Source organism: Cotesia glomerata, linkage group LG4 (genome assembly GCF_020080835.1).
Source record: "Cotesia glomerata isolate CgM1 linkage group LG4, MPM_Cglom_v2.3, whole genome shotgun sequence".
In the NCBI taxonomy this organism is placed as follows: domain Eukaryota; kingdom Metazoa; phylum Arthropoda; class Insecta; order Hymenoptera; family Braconidae; genus Cotesia; species Cotesia glomerata.
In genome coordinates this window covers 23,442,070-23,467,335 of record NC_058161.1, presented here as the reverse complement: position 1 = coordinate 23,467,335, position 25,266 = coordinate 23,442,070, and the positions used below count along the sequence as shown (strand labels likewise).

Genomic DNA, 25,266 nt, shown 5'->3' with positions numbered 1-25,266 from the left:
TGATGCGTCATTGTGTACTTCAATTTTTTTTAAAAGTCCTAGTAGATAGATTTTAGGAATTTCATAAAAAGTGAAATATTTCGTAACCACGCACACTAAATACGTTCCAAAATTGTTTCTTTTAATTTTTAAATTTACAACAAAATTTTTTTTAATTTCCAAAAATCATATACAACCATATCGGTTACTTGGATTTTGTAATTTTTTATTTTATATCTTTTTGTAAAGAAATAAAAATTTTTTTTCTTAATAGTCTTATGAACGTGGACTTGGCGCGATTTTTCCACAGTGAAACTGGTTTTGTTCGGATTTTTGTATAACGAGGATCTTTAAGGTCTTTCAGAGTCTCAACATTTTTTCTGTACACAGGTTTTGTCAAAAAAGTCGCGAGGTGACCGGAAAAAGTTGCCTGGATAATAAGGTAGTATAAAAATATGACAGAAAAAAATATTCGGATCTTAATTGTGTCCATTCGCGTGTACAACGAATTACTTATTATTAATCTCAAGCACTCGAATATGGAAAATGATAATTTTGAACTATTATCATGATTTGATCGATAAATAACGGTAAACGTCATCAGAAGGATGATTATAGTAGCAACAATTATTAACCATCCATAATACTCAAACATTTTTTCCAAAGGCGACGCAAATCCACGATTGTGGGTTACTATCTCATCATAGTAATATTTGATTGGGTACGATAGATAAAAAACGTGCCCGATCGTTGTTCTCTTAGGTAGAGCGGGTACTAGACTCAAATCTAAATGACGTTTTATTAACATAGGGTAAATTTAATTGGCACTATGATTCCAACTATTGAAGACTGTATAAATAGAGATGTTTAAATACTTAGTAAAGACTCCGATTGTTTTTGCTTGCAATTTTCTCAGCGTATTCCCCATTTCAGATATGTCAGAATCTTTAGTGTATTTACGTTTCCTTATGAGGGGTCTCTTCGGCACTTGCACTGATACTTTTATTGTTTACCCGTTCAGTATTTTCGTGCGATCAAAGAGTAGATTTTCGCAGAGCTTAGAACCTGTTTAAAGAAGATTTTTTTAGTAAGAATTTATTAACTTTTGCAATTTTTTTGAAGCTTCCCATAGTGAAGTTTAGTTTTTGTATCGTATTGAGCTCCAAAAACTGTCCATGGCTGTAAAACATTAATATCTTCATAGTGATTATCGCCTATCTTGCTCCAAAATGGCGGAGCGAAATACGCAAAAGCGTTTATGGTTGCTATTTCAAGGATTCTTGATTTTACAATACAATAGAAAGCTTTAGAATTTTCAAACTGTTGTTGAAACCAAAGAAATGAACTGATGATCGTAGAACCTTCCAGCTCATAACGACTTTTTTCACTTGCTCTCGTAAGCCCCAATTTCTTGGCATCGGTAGTATAGAGAAGTCAAATTTAAGATATGACTTCGATTTGTGGAGATTGTATTTGAGAATTAAAGGATTTAATTTTTCTTCATGATCGATTCAAGCTATGCGATCGTCACTTATTAATGAGTCATTTATTTCGAAATCTATTTCCATAAGTTTATCCAACAACGGTCGTTCGTCCAAGATGAAGGGCAAGTGAAGTCTCTTTGGCATAATAATGTATTGGTAATGAGGATCTTTTAGGTCTTCAAGAGTTTCGACATTTTTTCGGTGCACAGATTTAGTCAAGAATGCCGCAAGATGCCCGGAAAAAGTTGCCTGTATTATTAAGAAGTAAAGAAAAATGACGGAAAAGAATACACGCATATTGTTATTATCCATTCGAGTATAGATTCTGTAGTCGATGATTAATCTCAGACATTCGAACAGCGTGAAGGAAATTTTATGATAGTTCGACTGATAAAACACCAGAAACGTTACTGGTAAGATAATGATAGTGGCGATGATAGTCACCCAATCGTAAAACTCAAACATTTTCTCCAAAGGGCTCATAAGACCTCGGTTCGGAGTCACAATTACATCATGAAGATACTGAATTGAGTATGATATACAAAAATATTCATAATCTGGATAGAATATAGACTGAGGAACAGGTTGCAGAATAAAATACTGTTTATCCACACTGAATCTGAGCAAACCTAAAATATTATCTTCGTCAGATAGTAGTGAAAATTCAGTAGTTATATTTAATAAAAATGTTCAAAGATTCTATAAGCCATAAGCTGTAATTTCCGTACTCTTCACCCAACAGCTCAACTATTTCGTTTGTGGGACCCGGGAAAAAATGATCAGATCTGATCAGACATGAACAGGCATGAGTCTTCAGGTCTGATCAGGTATGAAAAATGACCGGGTCTGATCAGACCTGGCCAGGCATGTTCAGGTCTGATCAGATCTGTTCATGTCTGACTCGATCAGGTCCATAAAAATCGGTGCCGACGGGGATTCGAACCGTACACCCCGCGCTCTTCAGACTGACACTTTACCTCTTGACCAAATGATTCATCTTAACTTGAGAGTATCTTTCGAGCTACTTCAAGTAATTCAAATTTTATACATGATTTATCCTTATAGTTAACGGAGTTCTATACCTAATTTATTAATTATTAATAATTAATTATATATTAGAGTGATTTATTCGGAACGGCTATGTATTTTTTTTCGCTCCATCAACATATGGTTCTACACTGAGAGAGAATTTTATTCAATAGTAATAAAACAGTTTATTTGGACTTGAAAAAAAATTTAGTTAATATTAATAAAATTATATTTCATATAAATAAAATTATATTAGTATTTAATAAAATTTCATAAGTATTTAATAAAATTTTCTTAAATACTAATATGTGTTTATTAAAATAACCACGAACGACGCTTTCGTTTGCTGTCATTAATACGAATATTAAGTCATTAAAAGAAATAATCTCAAAAAAAAAAAAATTAATATTCATCAATTAATTATAATATATTCAAATATATTTTTCACAGTAAGTCTTTTAATAAATAGTATTAAGATTTTTTAACAAGACATCTAACCTATTTGTTTACTTCATGACGAATCACATGTAGAGATTTTTAAATAATAAAAATAAATAAATATTCGATTGAATTTATGAAATCATAGTCTTTATTTTAACAAATGCGTCTCTACATTGTCTGGTTTTCTGCTTCTGTTTTCATTTTATTAAATAATGTCTAACTCTTATCGATTCATTTGTGAAATTTTTAAATTTAAGTGCATAAAAATTAACATCCACTCGGATAACAACAGTTGTAGACTTTGTATTTCAAAATATAGTTCCGACAAAATTCAATTTTACTTAATTATTTATTCAATTAATTACTGATCAATACTTTATATTACATGTAGATAAATATTCATTACATACTAAGAAACATTTATTAGTATTTAATAAAATTTTTATTAGTATTTAAGGAAATTTAATTAATATTTAATAAATTTTTATTTGGGATTAGCCAAATAAACGTTTTATTAAATAGTAATAAAATGTCATTACTATTAAATAAAATTGTCTCTCAGTGTAGGCTAGATATCAGACATGGACAGGTCTGATCAGGTCTGAGCGTATTTAAGGCTTCAGACATGAACAGACATGAGCAGGCATGAACAGGTCTGATCAGGTCTGAACGTATTTAACGCTTCCCGGGAAAAAATGATCAGGACTGATCAGACCTGTTCATATCTGATCAGGCCTGAAATTATACCTGATCAGACCTGTTCATGTCTGAAGCATTAAATACGCTCAGACCTGTCCATGCCTGCTCATGTCTGTTCATGTCTGAAGCGTTAAATACGTTCAGACCTGATCAGACCTGTCCATGTCTGATATCTAGCCTACACTGAGAGACAATTTTATTTAATAGTAATGAAATTTTATTACTATTTAATAAAACGTTTATTTGGCTAATCCCAAATAAAAATTTATTAAATATTAATTAAATTTCCTTAAATACTAATAAAAATTTTATTAAATACTAATAAATGTTTCTTAGTATGTAATGAATATTTATCTACATGTAATATAAAGTATTGATCAGTAATTAATTGAATAAATAATTAAGTAAAATTGAATTTTGTCGGAACTATATTTTGAAATACAAAGTCTACAACTGTTGTTATCCGAGTGGATGTTAATTTTTATGCACTTAAATTTAAAAATTTCACAAATGAATCGATAAGAGTTAGACATTATTTAATAAAATGAAAACAGAAGCAGAAAACCAGACAATGTAGAGACGCATTTGTTAAAAATAAAGACTATGATTTCATAAATTCAATCGAATATTTATTTATTTTTATTATTTAAAATCTCTACATGTGATTCGTCATGAAGTAAACAAATAGGTTAGGATGTCTTGTTAAAAAATCTTAATACTATTTATTAAAAGACTTTACTGTGAAAATATATTTGAATATATTATAATTAATTGATGAATATTAATTTTTTTTTTTTTGAGATTATTTCTTTTAATGACTTAATATTCGTATTAATGACAGCAAACGAAAGCGTCGTTCGTGGTTATTTTAATAAACACATATTAGTATTTAAGAAAATTTTATTAAATACTTATGAAATTTTATTAAATACTTATATATTATTTATTTATATGAAATATAATTTTATTAATATTAACTAAATTTTTTTTCAAGTCCAAATAAACTGTTTTATTACTATTGAATAAAATTCTCTCTCAGTGTAGAACCATATGTTGATGGAGCGAAAAAAAATACATAGCCGTTCCGAATAAATCACTCTAATATATAATTAATTATTAATAATTAATAAATTAGGTATAGAACTCCGTTAACTATAAGGATAAATCATGTATAAAATTTGAATTACTTGAAGTAGCTCGAAAGATACTCTCAAGTTAAGATGAATCATTTGGTCAAGAGGTAAAGTGTCAGTCTGAAGAGCGCGGGGTGTACGGTTCGAATCCCCGTCGGCACCGATTTTTATGGACCTGATCGAGTCAGACATGAACAGATCTGATCAGACCTGAACATGCCTGGCCAGGTCTGATCAGACCCGGTCATTTTTCATACCTGATCAGACCTGAAGACTCATGCCTGTTCATGTCTGATCAGATCTGATCATTTTTTCCCGGGTTCAGACATGAACAGACATGAGCAGGCATGGACAGGTCTGAGCGTATTTAATGCTTCAGACATGAACAGGTCTGATCAGGTATAATTTCAGGCCTGATCAGATATGAACAGGTCTGATCAGTCCTGATCATTTTTTCCCGGGGAGTGTTTTTATTTATCATGGGATGCTCTGATTCTTTTACTACGAGTTCATCGTAGATACCCTCGCGGTTTTAGAATCACAGTGAAAGCACAGTGAATACTCCGTGTAAGTTGTGTGATTTCACTATGTGCTTATACTGTGCATTTGTTCCATTTGTACACAGTGTTTTCACAATGAATTCACAGTGAAATCATAATGTTTTCACAATAAATTCACAGTTCAACAGTGTGATCTAGTAAATCTTTGCTTTTTTGGACGCACCAATCCAATCATCATTACTGCGGATTTGGTTGATACAATCTATGGAACTTTACGGGAAAGTAATCATTCAAATGTCAACGTCATTGACCGCAACTATCAATCCAGACAAATCCCGATATTCAACCGCGCCTATCCAACATATATTCTTTCTGCTAATTCAGCTAGTCAATTGAATAAAGATCTGTTATATGTATTGAAGTCATCGTCGACATGGAACATTAATTCTGTGTTTTTCATCATCGGAACCGACTCACAATCTTGTAGTAACATTTCGAAAATGCTCCAAGTTCTTTGGAAAATGAATTTGATCTCAGCTTTCTACGTCTGCTACGAGATTGACGATAAGGACACGATGATGATGTACACTTATAATCCTTTTACCAACCGAGCTCCTGAACCGTGGGTGGAAATGGAATCAACCGACAGCCCAGACAGTCAATGGAATCTTTACAAACAGCCTTATATAAATGGTATGTGCAAAGATTGCATTGGTTTAACATAAAATTTACACTAATTCTACAAACATTTTTCTCTGTTGCAGACAAAGAAGCTTGTAAAAGTCTTACCTACGACAAAACAAAGTTTCTGGATGGTTACAAAGTAAAAGCTGTTAGTAGATCGTTATTGAATTATACACGTGGTAAAAAATACGATATTGATTCTTTACAAAAACATAACAAATTTGAAGATGTTAGTTATGCGGAAACTTTATTTTCTGCTTTAAATGTTACACCCATTATATACTATGATCAAAATGGTTACTGGATTAATCAAACTGCATCTGGGTATTTGAAAGGAGTAATCAATAGTATCTATGATTTGGCTCTCAATTCCCGCAAGCTTGAACCTATATCCAATATCGATTTTATAAATGTGAATCGTCAATCTTACTTCATGATTCTCACTCAGCGCATAAGTATTGTTCGGACAATTAAAAACTATGAAACATTTTTAAATTTTGAAATTATGATCGTAATAATTCTTATTTTAGTGTCATCGTTCGTGATTTTAGTAATCCACAATGGTCGTGATTATGCCAACACGTTCTTGTATATTATTCGGCTCTCTATAGGTACTGGAATAGACGCACCGTTAGATAAATTACCGGTCCGCGTTACTTTTATCATGATAACTTTGTTATTTTTTGTCGTTACTCCAGATATACAAGGTGAAATTTTTTTCTACTCGACTAAACCTGAACGGTCTTACCCTGAAAGTTTAAAAGATTTGAGAGATTTTAAGTTCAATATTTACCATCCCAAGCACTTGGATGACTTCATGCTAGAACAGAAATTAGTTTGGAATTTGGACGAAACATACTTGCGACCGTTTAGTTATCATCCGTCAACTTGCCACGATAAAGTTTTAAATGACAGTTCTAATGCTTGTATGGCTGTACTACATTCTCAAGTACAAGCTTCATATGACTATAACTTGCATTTGGCTGAAAAAAAGTTGGATCCTGTCTATTCATCTTATTGGGTAAAGAAAGATTGGGTCCTCAAGGATAAAGTTCAGGAAGAAACCGAGAAATTTCTAGAATCGGGTCTTTTTGATTTATGGGAACGACAGCAATTAAAATGTATTTTTGAAAAGTTCAGAGCTAAGGAAATAATTGAAAATGCAGATGCAGAATATGATGATATCGAATTTGAAAATTTAGTAAGCTTTTACTTATTTATTTTTCTTTGTTTTTTACTTGGTTTATTGATTTTTATCACCGAAATACTAATTATAAAGTACAAGGTTAAATGCGTCGGAGGTCGGCTTATTCCAATAAAATAGTTGTGAGCATATGCTAACTTTTTAAATGATACACTGAACTCTATTCAGTAAGTAGATGATCGCAACAAACTTAAAATGAATTTATAATATATTTACTTTGCAGTTTCATAATTAAAATAATTTATTCTGGATTAAATCATATACTTGGTTGTTTAAAATTACAGTAAAATCCCCCTAACTTCTCTGTCCTCTAACTTCAACTCCCCACCATTTTTCACTATAAAAAGAGCGGAAGGGCTCATATACGGTTCCTATTTTTTAACGACATTTATATTTTTACGGAGATAAAATCGCTCCTATCACATGATGTGACTATTCACCATAATTTTCTATTCTTTAATAAGATTGTTACAATTATTATGTAAAGTGACTACTCAACACGTTTTTTATCATTTACATACAGTGACTAACATGCACTAGTTCAAGGGGATAACACTCCGAATCACTAAGTCTAGTCTAAATTACTTGTTATTTCTATACAAAATAATTATCTATATTTTATGTATTGAGTTTTGAAAAATATATAAACCATAAGTGTAAATGTTACATGATTAATAAATACCTATATATTTCCGTCACTTGACAAGTACTAGTAGCCGGAAGAAAAACTTCAGTGTGAGTAGAAAAAAAGATTTCAATTTTTCTGGTTTGCATTTCTGCTGTAGAATTGGTTATATCAAAAAGCACTACTCAGATTTCAGTGCTGATATTTCGACGGGTCACCTTATCTAAAATTCATTGAGCTGCGTGTGTTTATGTATGGTTATCAATCACATTCTAGAAAAATATTCTTTAATTTCGAAACTATCATGGAGAACATTAAGAATTTAAAAATGTATTTAACATCGAAGTCGATAGAGACGCATACTCTGCAGGACTGCGAATATCACCCACCTAGGCTCCTGCTAATGATGTTGAGCACTTGTTCAAATGCTGTGACCGTAAAATGATATTTCTTGCATCCGAGTCGATTACTCAAAAATATGTATATTTTTTAGCATTCCCAGCTTAAAAGTAACAAGAAGTTCTAAAAATGCTGCACTGATAAAGATAACCGCATGTCAAATTTTCTACTTCTATGAAGCCACCAAGGACATGATCGTATTTGATTGTATGAATAATTCTCAAACAGACATTTGTGGTCACACAATTGGTAGGTATTTCCTACGCTAGCTTGAACAAGACTGCAAAGGTTCTATCTCTTGCATGTGTCTTTCGCTTAGATTTTTTATGTGCTGATGCAGTGATATGTGAGGCTGTTTGATCTACTTTGTATATGTTGCAATCAACGGAATTTAGTTATTCAAAGAAAAAATAAAAAAAAATCAAGAACATTTTTCACAGATGTTATTTAATTATTCCCAAGTGCGTCTTTTTAAATGAAGTGAGTTAGCTTTTTAAATAATTTTTTCTTTTTATCGAAAGCGGAGAATTTTAGTTGCGGGCACCTTTTTGTATAAATATAAATTCAATATCTATCCCATGTTTCATATTTTGGTTTCAGGTTTACAAATAATCTGAATTTAGTCTATTGCTATTTGAAAATGTCAAAAAATGACCTGAAGAATGTAGAGTAAGAAAATTTACTAATTTGGTCATCAATGTGTATAATACTTTTCCTACACTATATAGTGCATGAGTAATTTATTATTTTGTAAAATTTTCAAACAGTATTCGAGAATTTAGTTGTAAAATTAAATTGTAAGCTGGCAAGCGATAATTAAACTCTAGCATGGCTTTCGAATAAATAATTTAGAAGTCTCTGGAAATTGAAAATAATGATCTTGAGAGTGAGCAATTGAAATTGTATAATCTTTTTTCCGACCGCAAGAATATTTCTGCCCAACAATTCGATTACAAAACACAAGACTCCAGAAAGTAGTCCAAAAGCTAGAAATATAAATGCAAAACAGAGATCTCCAAATTCAACAGGCCGATAGTAATTTTCGGCTCGGTCTGGAATTATTTCGAATTCTCTTCTAATCAATTGATTTCCATTTTCGTGCCAACGGTTTAAAATATGAGATTCTGTCCACCTCATTATGACTTTATTCACTCGCTCTCATAAGGCCCAATTTCTCGGCATCGGTAGTATAGAGAAGTCAAATTTAAGATATGACTTCGATTTGTGTAGATTGTATTCAAGTATAAGCGAATTTAATATTTCTTCATAATCAATCAAAGCCATGCGATTATCGTCGATTGATGAGACAACTGGTAAAAAATCAGTCATCATAATTTTATTCATCAACAGTTCGTCCGCAATAAAGTCCAAGTCATCAAGTCTCATTGGCACAAAAATGTGTTGGTAATAAGGATCTTTTAGGTCATCAAGAGTTTCAACATTTTTTCTGCGCACAGGTTTAGTCAAGAATGCCGCAAGATGCCCGGAAAAAGTTGCTTGTATGATTAAGAAGTAAAGAAAAATGACGGAGAAGAATATACGCATATTGCCATTTTCTATTCGCGTGTCGATTTTGTAGCCGATGATTAATCTCAGACAGTCGAATAGCGCGAACGAAATTTTATGATTGTTTGACTGATAAATCACCAAAAACGTCATTGATAAGATAATGATGATAGCGATGATAGTTACCCAACCGTAGAACTCAAACATTTTCTCCAAAGGGCTCATTACACCTCGGTTCGGAGTCACAATTACATCGTGAAAATACTGAATTGGGTATGAAATACCGATATGATCAAAATCTTTATTTAATACGAACGGAGGAAGAGGTTGCAGAATCAAATGATGTTCGAATAACACCAATTGGACCATAAGTAGAATATTTTCATCCTTCAGAAATCGTAAAAATTCAATAGATATATTTAGTGAAATGTTCAAAGATTCCATAAGCCATAAGCTGTAACATCTGTACTCTTCACCTAACAGCTCAACTACTTCGTTTGTGGGAGTATTTTTAGTTATCAATCGATTCACTGTTTTTTTTTGTTCTACATGGAAGTTATCGGTATCGTTCACCGGAAAAATAAATCCAACTTTTATGGTGTAACCAAAAAGATGTTGGGTTCGGTTGAAGAAGATATTTTTGCAGAACTCAAGATCTGTATCAAATAATATTTTCAGTATGAATATTTTCGAGCTAAATTTTTAAAACTTACCTGTTGTATTATCAGAGCTAGTATACAGTGTTTGTAAACAGTCCCCTGGCAAATAGTCCCCTGTCATGTTATATGGCAAAAGATACACAAATATCGAAAAAACAAAAATTAAATCGGCTGTTTATTTATTATCATTAAGCTGATAGTTTTATAGCCCTTGTTAATTTTTTTACTAATAAAATCAAAAAAAATATGTGTGTGTACCAGAGTACACAGGTAAGAAGTGAAACTTCTTTATGACATATCATTTTTTTACTATTTACAACTTTACAGAAATTGGGTAGATGAGACAAGAAAAAAAAATTTTTCCGGATTAAAGCTATTTTTAGTATTATAAACATGCATACAAATAATATGAGTAATTCATTTTATCATTGCTCTTATTTATACTATTAAGAGAATAAGCGAAATTTTGTGGCCAGTGTATTTATATGATAAAATGGGTTTTTATAGTTAAATTTGGTATCGTTGGAAAAGTTTTGACCTGAAGTTGTGCCTTTTTAAGGTTTCATATCATTCTCACCAGTAGTTAATTTATGATGATAAATACTTATCGTATTTAGGCTGCATTCGAAAATGCTCTATCTCTAGATACATAGTTAAAAAATGATCCGAACAAAAACAGTTTCACTGTAAAAAAAAATCGCGCCAAGTCCACGTTCATAAGACTATTGAGAAAAAAAAATTTCTTATTTCTTTACAAAAAGATATAAAATAAAAAAATAAAAAAATCCAAGTAACCGATATGATTGTATTTGATTTTCGGAAATTAAAAAAAATTTTACTGTAAATTTGAAAATTAAAAAAAAATTTTGGAACGTATTTAGTGTGCGTGGTTGCAAAATATTTTACTTTTAATGAAATTCGTAAAATCTATTTACTAGGACTTTAAAAAATTGAAATACACAATGACGCACACCAAGTACGTTCCAAAATTTTTTAATTTTCAAATTTACAATAAAATTTTTTTTAATTTCCGAAAATCAAATACAATCATATCGGTTACTTGGATTTTTTTTTATTTTATATCTTTTTGTAAAGCAATAAGAAATTTTTTTTTCTTAATAGTCTTATGAACGTGGACTTGGCGCGATTTTTTTTTACAGTGAAACTGTTTTTGTTCGGATTTTAGTATTTTTTGTAATTATAATAAAAATTTACAATTGGTACCAACTTAAATCTCGCGTTGGCTGCATTTTTACACGCTTTATATTAGCTTCACTTGTATGTCAGTTTGTCAGTATGTCAGTAACTCTCCGTGGGTAATCTGCGCGCCTGCGGCCTTCCTTAGTTCTGGTAGCCGTTTCTCAGGCTCGCTCTCCGAAATCGAACTCTGATTCCCCGTATTTATAATATTTATAAATAATTATTTTTTATTAGCTTCACTTGTATGTCAGTATGTCAGTATGTCAGTATGTAACTCTCCGTGGGTAATTTGCGCGCCTGAATATTTTTGATAATCAACAAATAATAGTTTAAAAAAACTAAAAAATCACGCTTTTATAAATAAACCAAACTAAAAGTAAAAGAAATAATAGTTTAAAAAAACTAAAAACACGCTTTTTATAGAAAACCAAACTAAAAAATAGAAAATAAATTTAAATTAAGAATAGTGTTAAAAATTTCAATAAATATAAATTAATAATAGTGTAAATAAAAAAATGTATTTTATTTTAAAAAAAGCGTGGGGTGCTTTTTAAGATATTATCAAAATGATAATCACTCTACTCATATCTGTCAATAAAATATTTATAACTATTGACACCATGCACCTCACGCTTTTTTTAAAATAAAATACATTTTTTTTATTTACACTATTATTAATTTATATTTATTGAAATTTTTAACACTATTCTTAATTTAAATTTATTTTCTATTTTTTAGTTTGGTTTTCTATAAAAAGCGTGTTTTTAGTTTTTTTAAACTATTATTTTTTATAGCAAACTATCCTCTTGAAGCTACAGTTTATGTAAAAACAATTCCAGCGCACCCTGGCGGATCAAGATGCAAGCTGTGAAATGTATTTTTTTAACTGTAGTTTCCCATCTATTGGAAGATTACCATGCATTCTCGAATTATTTAGTCTGTGGCATGTCACTTTTTACATAGAAAAAAAGTCAGGATCGAAATTTTTGAGCTTGCTATAGTTTGTGCTGATAAAATTTAATAATTTCAAGTAGATCAATTATTATAATTGAATATAATTAATTAATATCAGTAAAATAAAGCATGAATTACTGTTATAATATAAAATTTAGGAACAAGAAGTACCGTAGAATTAAATAAAATTTTGCAACCTCAAAATACCGTTCTGCTTACAGTAAACATAGTCGGTAGTCTGGCGCTCCGCTTACAACGGATTTGAACGGAACTTGGCGCCAGATTCTACCGAATCTGTGGATGACCTTGTATCTTGTGAACTATTGACGTTGTTAAAGATATAATAAGCTCATCCCGATGCTACACTCATCAAGACCTTTCATTTAAGTACCCACATCAATTTTTCATATATTTATATGTATTATGTACATGTATATATGAAAAATATATCAAAATGCATGTGGGTACTCACATGAAAGCTCTTGATGAGTGTAACATCGGGATGAGCTTATATTTTTAAAAACGCCAATAGTTAAAAAAGTACAGTGCAATTTAACAAAAGTCATTATTGAATAAAGCAAAATTTTATTTATTTATAGTTCACAAGTCACGGCAGTCACATAGTGACTGCAAGGTTGCTAGATATAATTATTGTAATTCATCAATTTTATGATCTCATCGTCATTACCATTGTTGTCATTTTTTAGATTCTGCCATTATTTAATCTAAAAATTAGTTAATCAGTTTACAAAAATTAAATAAAGAACTTTAATATTCATATTTCATGCCATAACTTAGTAAAAATAATTCAAAGCAGATATTTAATAACTTATTCAATTACACAAGTTATGAGTAAATAATTGGAATTATCTATTCAAAATAATACAATTATTTGATGACAGTTAATCTTATAGACATGCAATGATTTTATAGAATTCAAAATGAATAGATAAATCATTAGAAACGAATAATTAAAAAATATGTCCATATACATATTTTTATTTACTAATAATTGTTTTGTTTTATTTTTAAATTATCATTTGATTAGTTTTTTTAATTGTTTTTAGAATTAATAATGCTTACTAGATTTATTCTTTACGGCGCTATACTGAACTTTGATAAAAAAAAAAAACAACATGGCGCGTAACGGAAAATTGTGACGATTTTTTTTTACATTGCTACAAAATTTCTCTCATACGTCGATAAAGAAGTTTCACTTCAAAAAGTTTGGAAAATCCAAAAGTGCACGCCTCATAACGCTCATTCATTTTGTAAGAAAAAATAAATTGTGTAATTGATTGAAAAAAAAAAAAAAAAATTAGGAAAACGGTTGACCCTAAAGGCCATCCCTGCAACTTCCCGCTAATTCCGTTAATACCTCTGGCCGCTTTTTTGAGCTCTTCGAGCTCAAAAGTACAATCTGTGTGTTGTTTTAAGCTCTCCGAGCTCAAAAAGATACCTTTTCTATGCTTTTGAGCTCTTTGAGCTCAAAAGTCTGATAGAAGTTTCATGGAACACTATTTTTTGAATGTTCATACCGCAATAACTTTTGAATGAATGAACCGATTTTTACGCGGTTGCCGGCATGCTACGTAGCTTCTTAATCCGTATAAATAATTTATAAGTTTCGATTGGACAAACTAGAAATTTCAGCGTCAACCTGAAAAACCACTTCTTTCGGTTTTCTTTCGTTCACGATATCTCTCGAACGAATCAACCGATTTTGACCAGCTTGGTGGCAATCGACGTGGTTTTATGATGTTAAGAGCTGATTAGTTTTTGGAATCGATCGGTAGAGCTGTTTGAAAGTTATTCCAAAAAATGTCGAAGTTATGTTGAAAAAATCCTTATTTCCAAATATTTCGTCGAGGATATCTCTCGAACTAATCAACCGATTTCCACGTTTTTGGCGGCAATCGACGCGGTTTTTTAACCTCTGAAATTATTCTATATCATCAAAAACGATCCGAGAAGAAATGACGAAGTTATGTGAAAAAACAGTTTTCGGTTTTATTTCGTTCACGCTATCTCTCGAACGAATCACCCGATTTTGCCCGGATTAGCCCCGATCGGCGTCGTTTTTTGCCGTTAAGACCTGATTAGTTTTTGAAATGGATCGACCGACCCGTTTAAAGATATTCCAAAAACCACTTTTAAAAATGATTTTTTTCTAATTTTTTTTGAGATTTTTCAAAATTTCTCAAAATCTATCGGTCCGAATCGGTTCAAATTCTCAGGAAATCTAAGTTTGGCGAAGCCCTTTCGAATGGCACCAACCGCGATGAAATCGGTTCAACCGTTCAAAAGTTATAAGTGATTCACATACTTACACACACACACACACACACACACACACACACACACACACACACACACACACACACACACACACACACACACACACACACACACATACATACATACAGACATAGTGACAACCTCGCGGGGATAGTCAGGGAAGCTTCCTGTGACCTTCAAACGTCGAGATCTGATGAAAACTCGATTTTTGCAAAACGGGGTGAAAACAATAACTTCCCGATTTTTGAAAATCTGAGATTTTTAGCGGGAAGTTAAAAAAAAAAAAAAAATTATAATTAAGTAATTTCTTAGAGTATTTTTTTTTTTTTTTTTTCAAATATCAGCGCCCTTTTTTCTTGTCATATGCGCATGCAGTCTAAAAAAATTTAGCTTGATCAAGTGGCGCCATAGTTTTCACGTGACAAATAAGAAAAATTCGTTTGTATTTGTACGGTTGTATCATAGTAAATTTTAATAAAAATTCAATTTAAAAAAAAAATACGTAAACTAGGCCACTGATATGAAGTACGGACCCAGTTCAGCACATTCTTAAACTAATAAAAAGATTATTTACTAAACAAAGATTTTAGAAAATAAAAGATGGATGAATTTAAGTGTTTTCTCGGTGTACATCTACTTATATTATTGTATAAGTGTAATATGGTTATGATAGAGACATTTAAAGATCACAAAATTGCTTGACCTCGACAAGTCGAGTATAAAGCACAACCTCACGCGCTTCGCGCTATGAGGCGTGCAATAATTTGGTCGGATAATTTTGAACAGATTTAAGACGTCTTTACAGAGAATCACCCAAATACATGCATACATAAACTTTTAAATCACATGCATTTTCTGAATTCCATTTACGAGCTTCAGCTTCATGAGTCGCAATATAGCAAAATTTTTTAAAGTTCCGTCATCAAGACCAATGCAATAGTTAAATTTCTATGAAGTCTACTAAAAAATTTTTCTAAGTCAAGTACATTTTTATTGAAATAAACAAACAATTACCAAGTTATTAATAAACTTAAAATCCAATTGTAAAGAAAACCTTGTGACTTAGAATATAATAAATTAATTTTCAAGATAAAAATATAAACGACATCATTGTTAGAATTATTATTATTTAAAATAATCTTTCATTCTTTAACATCTGAGCAAGTTTTTTTTTTATAATAAACTTGAATATACATGTATATATTTACTAGGTTTTTTATGGGGCAGCCGATTACAAAACGCAATTTATTAAAGACAGAAAAAAAAAACAGTAAATATATAAAATAAATAAATAAATGTGATTGCACGGTCAGATGCATGAGTAAGACCTTGTCACCGGCGAGCGACCTTGTGCGGATTTTTCTTACGGCGGGGTGTGAGTTAATCTGTAGGTAAGTGTGTTAATATGGATATTATGCAGACTCGATGCTCCCGATTGCAGGCCCACTGATCGAACCTGTTAGTCTTTAATAAACAATCATAGTGATCAGTTCGGGAATTTTTTATTTTTATACAGTTAATTTTTCATTTATTTCCCACCGAGAAAATTTAATTTTTTTTTCCGAATTTTTTATTTAAAAAAAAATAATATTTTTTTCGAAAAATTTTACTAACATTTTTTAGTGTAAAAAAAATGAATTTTAAGATATTTTAAAGTGATATTTTTATTATAAAAATAAATTTTTTGATTAAAAAAAAAAAAAAAAAAAAAAATGAATTTTGACATAAAACTTAATTTAAAAAAATTTCTAATAGTTTATTTTTATTTTTTCAAAATTAATTTTTTATTTAAAAATTAAAAAATTATGTGAATTTTTTTTCAAGCTTACGAAATTTTAAACTACTTATCGCAGCAACACTCTAATTAAAAGAAATAATTAGCATAAAAATATTTCTAATTATAAATTACCGATATCTAATTCACAGATAACATTTAATTATATCCAAGGTAAAACGCCGGACATGCAAGTGATTGAAGTATTTAACTTTCAAGATTAAATATTAATAAATAAAAAGAGTAACATTGAAATATAAAAGGGACCGATTGAGTAATTTTTATAAATCCCACATGTGTACACAGAATTCCATGTCAAGTTCAGAGAGTTGCGCAACAAAATAAAAAAAATCAAAGACTTTCTTTCACCACTTTTATATCTTCTAATTTCTAACTCGGAACTTCCAAGGGAAAAAAAATAAGAAAGAAGACACAAGATAATATAATGAACAAAATTTATTCATAAATGCCTATCCGGCATGCCTGTCTTCCAAAGACTTTTCATTATATCGACACGCGTGACGTTTGTATCAAATGTACGGCAATCAATTGTAAACAAAGTTAACTTAAATTTTTGCAATCAGTGATAATTTTTAAAACGTGTAAGTATGCAGAAATATTATAATTTAAGATTGTAATTTTAATTGATTAGTCAATTTATAATTTGAATTTAAACTTGTTTCTAGATACCTGAAGCTTACTCTGCATTTTGACATTTACGCGTTGGCATGTGAGTATGTGTTAATAAATTATAAGTTACAAGTTACTAGTGAATGCACAGTGATACTGATTTTAATTCTCATTAATATTCCCGGGCTGTTCTAATCCATTGTTTTTATTTTTTATGTTTGTTATTTATTCAGGTATTTTGCATATTTTTATTGTAGAAGGAAAAATAAGGTATTAAAGTTATTTAGATAGATTGTTTCTTAATATTGTCGGTAAATAGCAAAAAATTGATATTTTAGGTTGAAAAGACAAGAAAAGTTTGAATTGTATTTTTAATTACCGATTTTTTTTTTAAATCCCGCTTTTATAACATAAAAACGCCATTTTCAAGTTTAAAAATAAATTAATTTTATTTTGTATGTATGCTTTACCGACGTCAGTACTAAACTATTTAATACTAGTTGTTTTTTTTATAATAAGCTCTAAGCAATAATTTCTTTCCTTCTACGAAGAAAAGTTGACATCTATCTCGACATGACTATATTTCGACGGTCTAATTAGCAATTGGTCTAACTCCTTATTTTTTAGAGGGTGATTTTTTAACATTTTGATATAGCAATAGTCTAATTATAAATTATTCGAATGATCCAAACAAAAATATTATTAACCTCTAATAGATATTAAATTGTTTTTCAAAGTGATAATAAATTTTGAACTAATTGTTTTTCGTACAAATGGAAGATTCTTTAAAATGGAGTTAGACAATTTGCTAATTATAACGTCGATTTGACAAAGACAATTAAAAAATATGCTCTATCGATTAAACTATTCAAGATTGAGTAGGGAAGAAAGAAGTCAATTGAATCAATCGAAGTAAATAATAAAAATGTAATATATCTTCAATAAATTATATTCCAATTCGCAATACCTTGATTTGCTTGTAATTTGGGTATCATTACATAATTCAAATTGCACCACATAGTTTAATGTAGTCAAGAATAAATACTTATAAATAATTAATTGTAATTTTTTTGTGAAATTTCACTTTTGTAAGTTTATAAAATTTTATGTTGAAAATCGCCGATTAAAATTTTATAAAAATTTATAAACTTTTATGAAATTATATAAAAATGTATGAAATTTAATGTGAAAAATGACATGTTTAAATTGAAAATTACATCCTACTTTTTATTTGGTTTTTCTACATGGAAAGAAAATTGAAGGAATTTTTACTATTTTACTGTCGTAATTCTTGTTAAGGGCCAGTTTTTCAACCCGGGGTTATCATTTAACCCGAGTTTATAACCATAGCAACAGTACTATTCTAATGTTTATTTAATATGTTGCTATCGTTACAAACTCTGGTTAAATGAAAACCCTGGGTTGAAAAACTGGCCTTAAATAAAATAGTCACGGTGGACTATACTTCTCATTTATTAATTTCTACGATGTACTATTGTAAATTTTATCTAACAAACAAGACTAGGAAGAGACTTAAAAGTCGATTACTATAGAGCAAATTACACAAGATGTGTTAGTGAACTTTACAATTCAACTATCGTAAAAATTTACAGTTAGATTTTTGAAAAGAAATTTAAGGGAGGGAGAGAACTATGAGGTTGGACTCATCGGTAATCTTTCAGTAACCGAAAAAACATATAATCGGACTTTTCGTCCGGGAATCGAACCCAGCCCTAGCGGATCGCTATACACTAAGTATACACCAAATATACACGGTGTATACGCGGCTTATATACACTGAGTATACACCAAGTTTACACCAAAAATTTTTTCTAAGTCCCATTTTCATAAAAATTTCTAAGTGCTGTAAGCAAAGTCAAAAATTTTTTAAGTGTGACTGGGAAAAAATTTTTTTACAATTAAAAAGTATGTCTGTATCGACTGGAAATAGCCTGAAACGAATCAATAACATGAATCTAAAGTGTGTTTTTGTGGTGCAACACCTTCTGAGTGTACGCTATTGGAAAATCTTCACATGACTACAGTCTCGTAAAAATGAGAGACGGTATACTTGAACACACGGCGCTATGTCGTTCAACTTTTAGGTCCTACATTTGAAATTGGGAGGTATACTTGAACAGCTAAATTAAATATAAAAAAATAATTAAAACACCTTATTAGCAACAGAATATTTTGCAAAATGATCTATATTTTTGATTGGTTAAGTTTTTTTGTTGAATTCTTAAATATTTTGGGTTATTTCGCCATTTTTCTATTGTGGTGGTATCATTTTCATTCAAAAATGGATACTAATCGACACTTTCAATGATCCCGTCATTAGATATTAAATAAAATATAATATTTAGCTTTGACATTAAAAAATATTTCTTGTATCATTAACTAAGACATCAAGTTATCTTAATATACATTAAATATTAATGTTTATGGCCGGAGCTTTTTAATAATATAACAATTTCCAAACTGTTCAAGTACTAGGGCCATTTTTAAAATCGTTCAAGTACTGGGTACTTTACCTCATTAACATAAATTAATAGAGGTGCCGCGTCGTTAACTAATGTTCTATTTTAGCATGCGAAAAAATTTCTTAATTTTTTAAAATTAAGAATAGAACTTCAGAAACACTTCAATATATATTATTTGGAGAAAAACTTAAAAATTTGCGGAGTGAATGCGAGGTGAATGATTTTCAGTTGATTTAGTCCCCACTGAGTGAATTTTTTTTTATTGAATAAAAAAAAATTATTACTCGAGTTTATTTGCAAAATTTTATTTTTCATGAACTTTTCGCTGAGAAAATTGAAAATATTCGAAAATCGGGAAATTATTGGTTTTAATCCGTTTTTCGAAAATCGAGTTTTAATCAGATCTCGACGTTTTGAGGCCCTAGGAAACTTCCCCGACGGTTTTTATGATGGTGTCTGTATGTATGTATGTATGTGTGTTTTTTTTTTCAATTTTCCTGAAAAATTTAATTTTTTTGAAAATATTAATTTTTTTTCAAAATTTGATTTTTTTTAATTTCAATTTTTTTCAAAAAAAATTTTCTTCACAACTTTTGTTCTTAGGACTCAGAAAAATTTTTTAGTGTAAACTCAGTGTATATCGTGCGCATACACACCGTGTAAATTCAGTGTAAACTTGGAGTGTATTTGGTGTATACTCAATATGCATTGAGTATACACCAAATAAACCCCTAATTTACACTGACACTAAGTATACATCGAGTTTACACTAAGTTTACACGGTGTATATGGATCCGCTAGGGAGAACTCTTAGTTGGTAGCCAGAGACTCTCCCTCGACGCTATCTGAGATACTTAAACTAATATAGGTGCCCGTCAGCACTTACATAAACTCGCAGTCCAGCGCTGTGCACGTCCAACACTCACACTAATTGAGAAATATTCCAATTCAACTAATCGTAAAATTTGTCACTTCTATTGGAAAAATACAGAGGCAGCATGGGAAATTTTCATCTAAAATATTTGAAAGTTATCACTAATACAAATATAGTCCAGCATTATGATAGTTGTATTGAAAATTTTCATAGAATTTTTTTGCTGTGTATCAAAGCGTGTTTTTTTACTTATATATTTTTTAAAAATATTATTTTTATTCTTTCCAGAAATATCGGACTAGATATAATTATATTTCCTTAAGAAAATTATAAGCTATGTTTTATCAACTAAACTATTCTAACTTTACTATTTACCTTTATAAATTAAGTATAATTATTCTTCTAATCCAATAAACTTACTATTTTTCCAGCTCAAAATGGCCACAATCATTTACTGCCTCCTTATCGGTATAACATCAGCAGCAGGCCCGCTGTCCTACATGACCAACATTCTAAAATACTACCAACAATACCCACCATTTCCCGGTCTGCTAAACAAAGAACCCACGCTTCTCAACAATTACGACTTCATAATAATTGGCGCAGGTTCGGGAGGTTCAGTTCTCGCTAACCGACTCAGCGAAGTACCGCACTGGAAAATCTTACTTTTAGAGGCTGGTAGAGACGAGATATTCCTTACTGACATCCCCCTGCTAGCCGCGGCAATGCAGCTGACGCCATACAACTGGGGCTACCGCACAGAACCAAATTCCGGGTTCTGCCGATCAATGACAGAAGGTCGCTGCAACTGGCCACGTGGTAAAGCCGTTGGAGGAACTTCTGTCATCAACTTTATGATCCATTCCCGCGGATTGCCCCGGGACTACGATCAATGGGCTGCATTGGGTAACAGAAGATGGCGGTACCGTGACGTCGCTCAATATTTCGCTAAATCTGAGCGATTTGTCGATTCAATAGGCTACAATTCGTTGAACTCCTCAGTTTATGGCCAAGATGGCTTCCTGGATGTCACTTCAGTCCCCTGGAGGTCGAAGTTGCGCGACAGGTTCCTGAAAGCGGGTCAAGAACTTGGGTATAACCTTAAAGACTGCAATGACGCGACTCCGACGGGTTTCTGCCCAGTAGCCGTCAATTTACGTCACGGAAGACGACTCAGTGCTGCTAAAGCTTACCTGAGACCTGTCAGAAACCGACCCAACCTCCATGTGTCCAGAAATTCACGAGTGACCCGCGTGATTATTGATGAAAACTCAAAAGTTGCTCGAGGCGTCGAGTTTGTTAAAGATGGCCGGCGGATGAAAGTAATGGCTGCTAAAGAAGTTCTACTGGCTGCGGGAAGCTTGAACTCTCCCCAGATTCTCATGCTCTCTGGTGTTGGTCCGAAGAACCATCTTGAGAACCTGGGAATTAAGGTTTTAGCCGATCTGCCGGTCGGTAAAAATCTGCAGGACCATGTCAGTATGGCCGCGCTAACTTTTCTCGTTAATGATACTGTTACTATTGTTGAATCCAGGATTGCGACTAACTTCAAAGACACTTTTGATTACTTGGCTTACGGACAAGGACCTTTTACTGCGCCTTCCGGCGCCGAAGCGCTGGCTTTTGTTAATACGAAAAGCGGAGAGGGAAAATATAGCAAAAAGGTAAGAATGAAAATTTTATTTTTATAAAATAGTAGGTTGTTAATCACTTAAGTATTTTTCGTCGATAAATTAATCCAAAGATTGTCATTCTAAGAGCAAGTAATTTTATAACTGTGCATGCGCTAGAACAGATTATGCGCATGCGCGGGATCTGTTCTAACACATGCGCGGTAGAACTACTAGTTTAAATAAGTGGAACTAAAGTATCAGAACCAAACAAATACTTTTTATAGATAATTCTTTACTTTTTTGACGAACAATTGATATTTTGCGGTTAGATTTGAAAACTGAAGTAATAAACTACACAATTTTAATTTTTTAAATATTATATTTTAATTTATAGAATATTCCAAGCTTAGACGTCACCAATGAAGCAAAGAGTTCAAAAATTGAAGAACCAGACATTGAATTAGTTTTCGGAATTGGATCAATGGCCGGTGATTTATCAGGCACTCTTCGAAGGATTTTCTCCCTCCCTTATTCCTGGTACCGTGAAGTATTTGGCGATTTTATCGGCAGAGACGGATTCAGCATAGTTCCTGTACTCTTATACCCGAAAAGCCGCGGAAGCGTCACTTTGCAGAGTAAAAATCCTTTCGACCCGCCAATTTTTAACCCAAACTACTTCGAAAATGAGCAAGATCTAAAAACACTTGTCAGAGGGATCAAAAAGGCTTTGGAAATCGCGGAAACTGAAGCTTTCAAGAAATACAACGCAACTCTGTTACCGGTAAAGTTTCCCGGGTGTAAAAATATCGATTCGGGAACTGACGAGTACTGGGAGTGCGTCTGCAGGCAGATTTCCACAACACTCGGGCATTTTGTGGGCACCTGCAAAATGGCACCGAAGGAACAAGATGGTGTTGTTAATGATGAACTTAAGGTGTATGGTATTGAAAGGTTAAGAGTAGTCGATGCTAGTGTGATGCCTAATTTGATTTCGGGACACACTAATGCGCCAACTTATATGATCGGGGAGAAAGCTAGTGATATGATCAAAGAAGAGTGGTTAAATAAGTAATGTTAATATATGATAAATATCAGGGTGGAAAAAGTTGTAGATAATTGTATTAGGTTATTTTTTATGCATACCCTGATAGCTTCACTTTTTGTTCAAGAACATGCAGTTTAGTATTTTTAGTGAAGTTATCGTAAAGTAAAATTGTTGCAGAGCAACGTGCTGTTAACTTGAATGAAACTCTTCCTGAGTCGAAAAAATGGACTTGAATGCCTAATTAACGCGATTTGACAATCAACTAGTTGATGTTCAATGGTTTACATCAACTTTACGTAAAGTTCGCGTCAATTTTTGCATTTGCAACAGTTTCACAGAACTTGATTTTAACTTACGTATCGAGTTAACGTAAACCTACTGCTGGAATTAACCAAAAGGTTTGCTCAAAGTTGACGCGAATTTTGCGGAAAGTTGACGTAAACTATTTTTATAAGTACAACTGTTTCCTTACTGTTAGCGTAAACTTTAAGTCCTATTCCGGCCGCAGGAAACTTGATTTTATTTGTGCTAACTGAGTGAGCTTAAATCAATTGTTTTAGTATAGTAGTTAAGTTCATTTAAGTTAATTTTTTTCATTCGGGTTGCATTTTCTAATTTTTTCGGTAAGTTAGTCACCGATTCCAGACGCTGATCAACGATTTACACACTTGGAAGAAGTTTTATTTAAAAATTACCATTAAATTCACTGTAATCGTAAAACGGATGGTATAGCGGTATAGCCTCATCATTTTTGTCGGTAAGTCAGATAACTTTTAAGTTTAATAAAATTTTCTCACTTAGCATAAATGACATCATAAGTTGATGTAAACTTGCGACCATATAAGATGTAAAGTTTACGGAAGCAGTAAGGCAACAATTTTACTTCTAACTAGTTTTCGTCAAGTAAACTTCAACTTCGCGTCAACTTTGAATTAACCGTTCGATCTAATTTCGGCAGTAGATTTACGCTAACTTGATGCGTAAGTTGAAGTTATATTCCGTACAACAGTGGCAAATTGCAAAGTTGACGCAAAACTTACAAAAACTTTATGCAAATCATTGTACATCAACTAGATGATCAACTCGTATTAACTAAGTTACCGGAATCTACCGTAAATTTTGTTAGGTTTTTCACAAATTTTATCTAGTCTACTGTAAAATAAATGAATTTTCGTTTAAAAAATGGTAATAAATTAAGGACCGTGTTATAACCCACCATTAAAGTGAATTTAAAGGCAATTTTTAAAGAAAATTTTTTCCGTGTATACAGATAAAAAAATCGAGTTTTTTACTTTTTTGCATAGGAAAAGTTTATGTCAACGCAAATTTTACCGTTTCATATAAATTATTTTTATGTGGCATAGTAAGATTTTCTATATTGAAACTAATTATTCAATTTATTCTTATGTGGTCATAGTCAATTTTACCATGCTAATATTAAAAGAATAGCAATAATATGTTGATATAGGAACACTGGACAGTAACGTAGAAATTTTTCCTATTTTGGCAAAGATATATTTCCATTATCAAATTAGGAAAAATTTCTATGCAAATTTTTTCTGAGTTAAAATATTTGGTAGTTTGTAGATTTCAGTTACATGTAAATTTTTGCTATGTGACATAGCAATTTTTCCGATTGTAGCAGGAAAATTTTTGGTGCTAAAATAAGTTTTTAACTTATAATAAAAATATATTTTTTCCTATGTTAACAAAAAAAACTCTTCTTATTTTGACATGGAAAAAATTTTTATGCCAACAAAAAATTTTTCTATGCAAAAATAGTAAAAATTATGATTTTTTTTCTTCTTGTATGTTATTATATATAACTATATGTAAAAATATATACATGTAAAAACTGTGTATAATTATGTGTAATTCATACACAATTATATGTACAACAATCCCAAAAAAAATTATATTTAATTATTCGTTCATTTTGAAGTAATTAAGTATAATCATCTATAAATTTTAAGTAATTAAATTAAATTTTTATAATTATACATTTTTCTTAAGAAGTATAAAAAAATTGAAAAAAAAAAAAAAAAAAAACTAA

General features: G+C 31.1%; 2 protein-coding genes across 3 annotated transcripts; both read left to right on the top strand.

Annotated features, from left to right (window-relative positions):
* The first annotated feature begins 5,412 nt into the window (after window positions 1-5,412).
* On the top strand, window positions 5,413-7,273 carry LOC123263994. The gene is made up of 2 exons (XM_044727041.1): window positions 5,413-5,958; window positions 6,030-7,273. Exons 1-2 carry the CDS (start codon window positions 5,766-5,768, stop codon window positions 7,271-7,273), a joined length of 1,437 nt encoding a protein of 478 aa, XP_044582976.1. The 5' UTR covers window positions 5,413-5,765.
* A 9,314-nt stretch (window positions 7,274-16,587) lies between these two features.
* LOC123262855 (glucose dehydrogenase [FAD, quinone]-like) lies at window positions 16,588-24,872 on the top strand. 2 transcript variants are annotated; one of them, XM_044725328.1, is made up of 4 exons: window positions 16,588-17,170; window positions 17,255-17,298; window positions 20,987-22,219; window positions 22,563-24,872. In XM_044725328.1, exons 3-4 carry the CDS (start codon window positions 20,993-20,995, stop codon window positions 23,238-23,240), a joined length of 1,905 nt encoding a protein of 634 aa, XP_044581263.1. In that variant the 5' UTR covers window positions 16,588-17,170; window positions 17,255-17,298; window positions 20,987-20,992; the 3' UTR covers window positions 23,241-24,872. The 2 variants fall into 2 exon arrangements, with proteins under 2 accessions (XP_044581263.1, XP_044581264.1); XM_044725329.1 differs by lacking the exons at window positions 16,588-17,170; window positions 17,255-17,298 and adding an exon at window positions 17,325-17,431.
* Window positions 24,873-25,266: the final 394 nt, after the last annotated feature.

Coding starts and splice junctions, on each gene's coding strand:
- LOC123263994 (XM_044727041.1), top strand. CDS start 5,766: ATGCTCCAAGTTCTTTGGAAAATGAATTTGATCTCAGCTTTCTACGTC. Junction 5,959..6,029: donor CAAACAGCCTTATATAAATG/GTATGTGCAAAG, acceptor TCTCTGTTGCAG/ACAAAGAAGCTTGTAAAAGT.
- LOC123262855 (XM_044725328.1), top strand. CDS start 20,993: ATGGCCACAATCATTTACTGCCTCCTTATCGGTATAACATCAGCAGCA. Junction 22,220..22,562: donor AGGGAAAATATAGCAAAAAG/GTAAGAATGAAA, acceptor TTTAATTTATAG/AATATTCCAAGCTTAGACGT.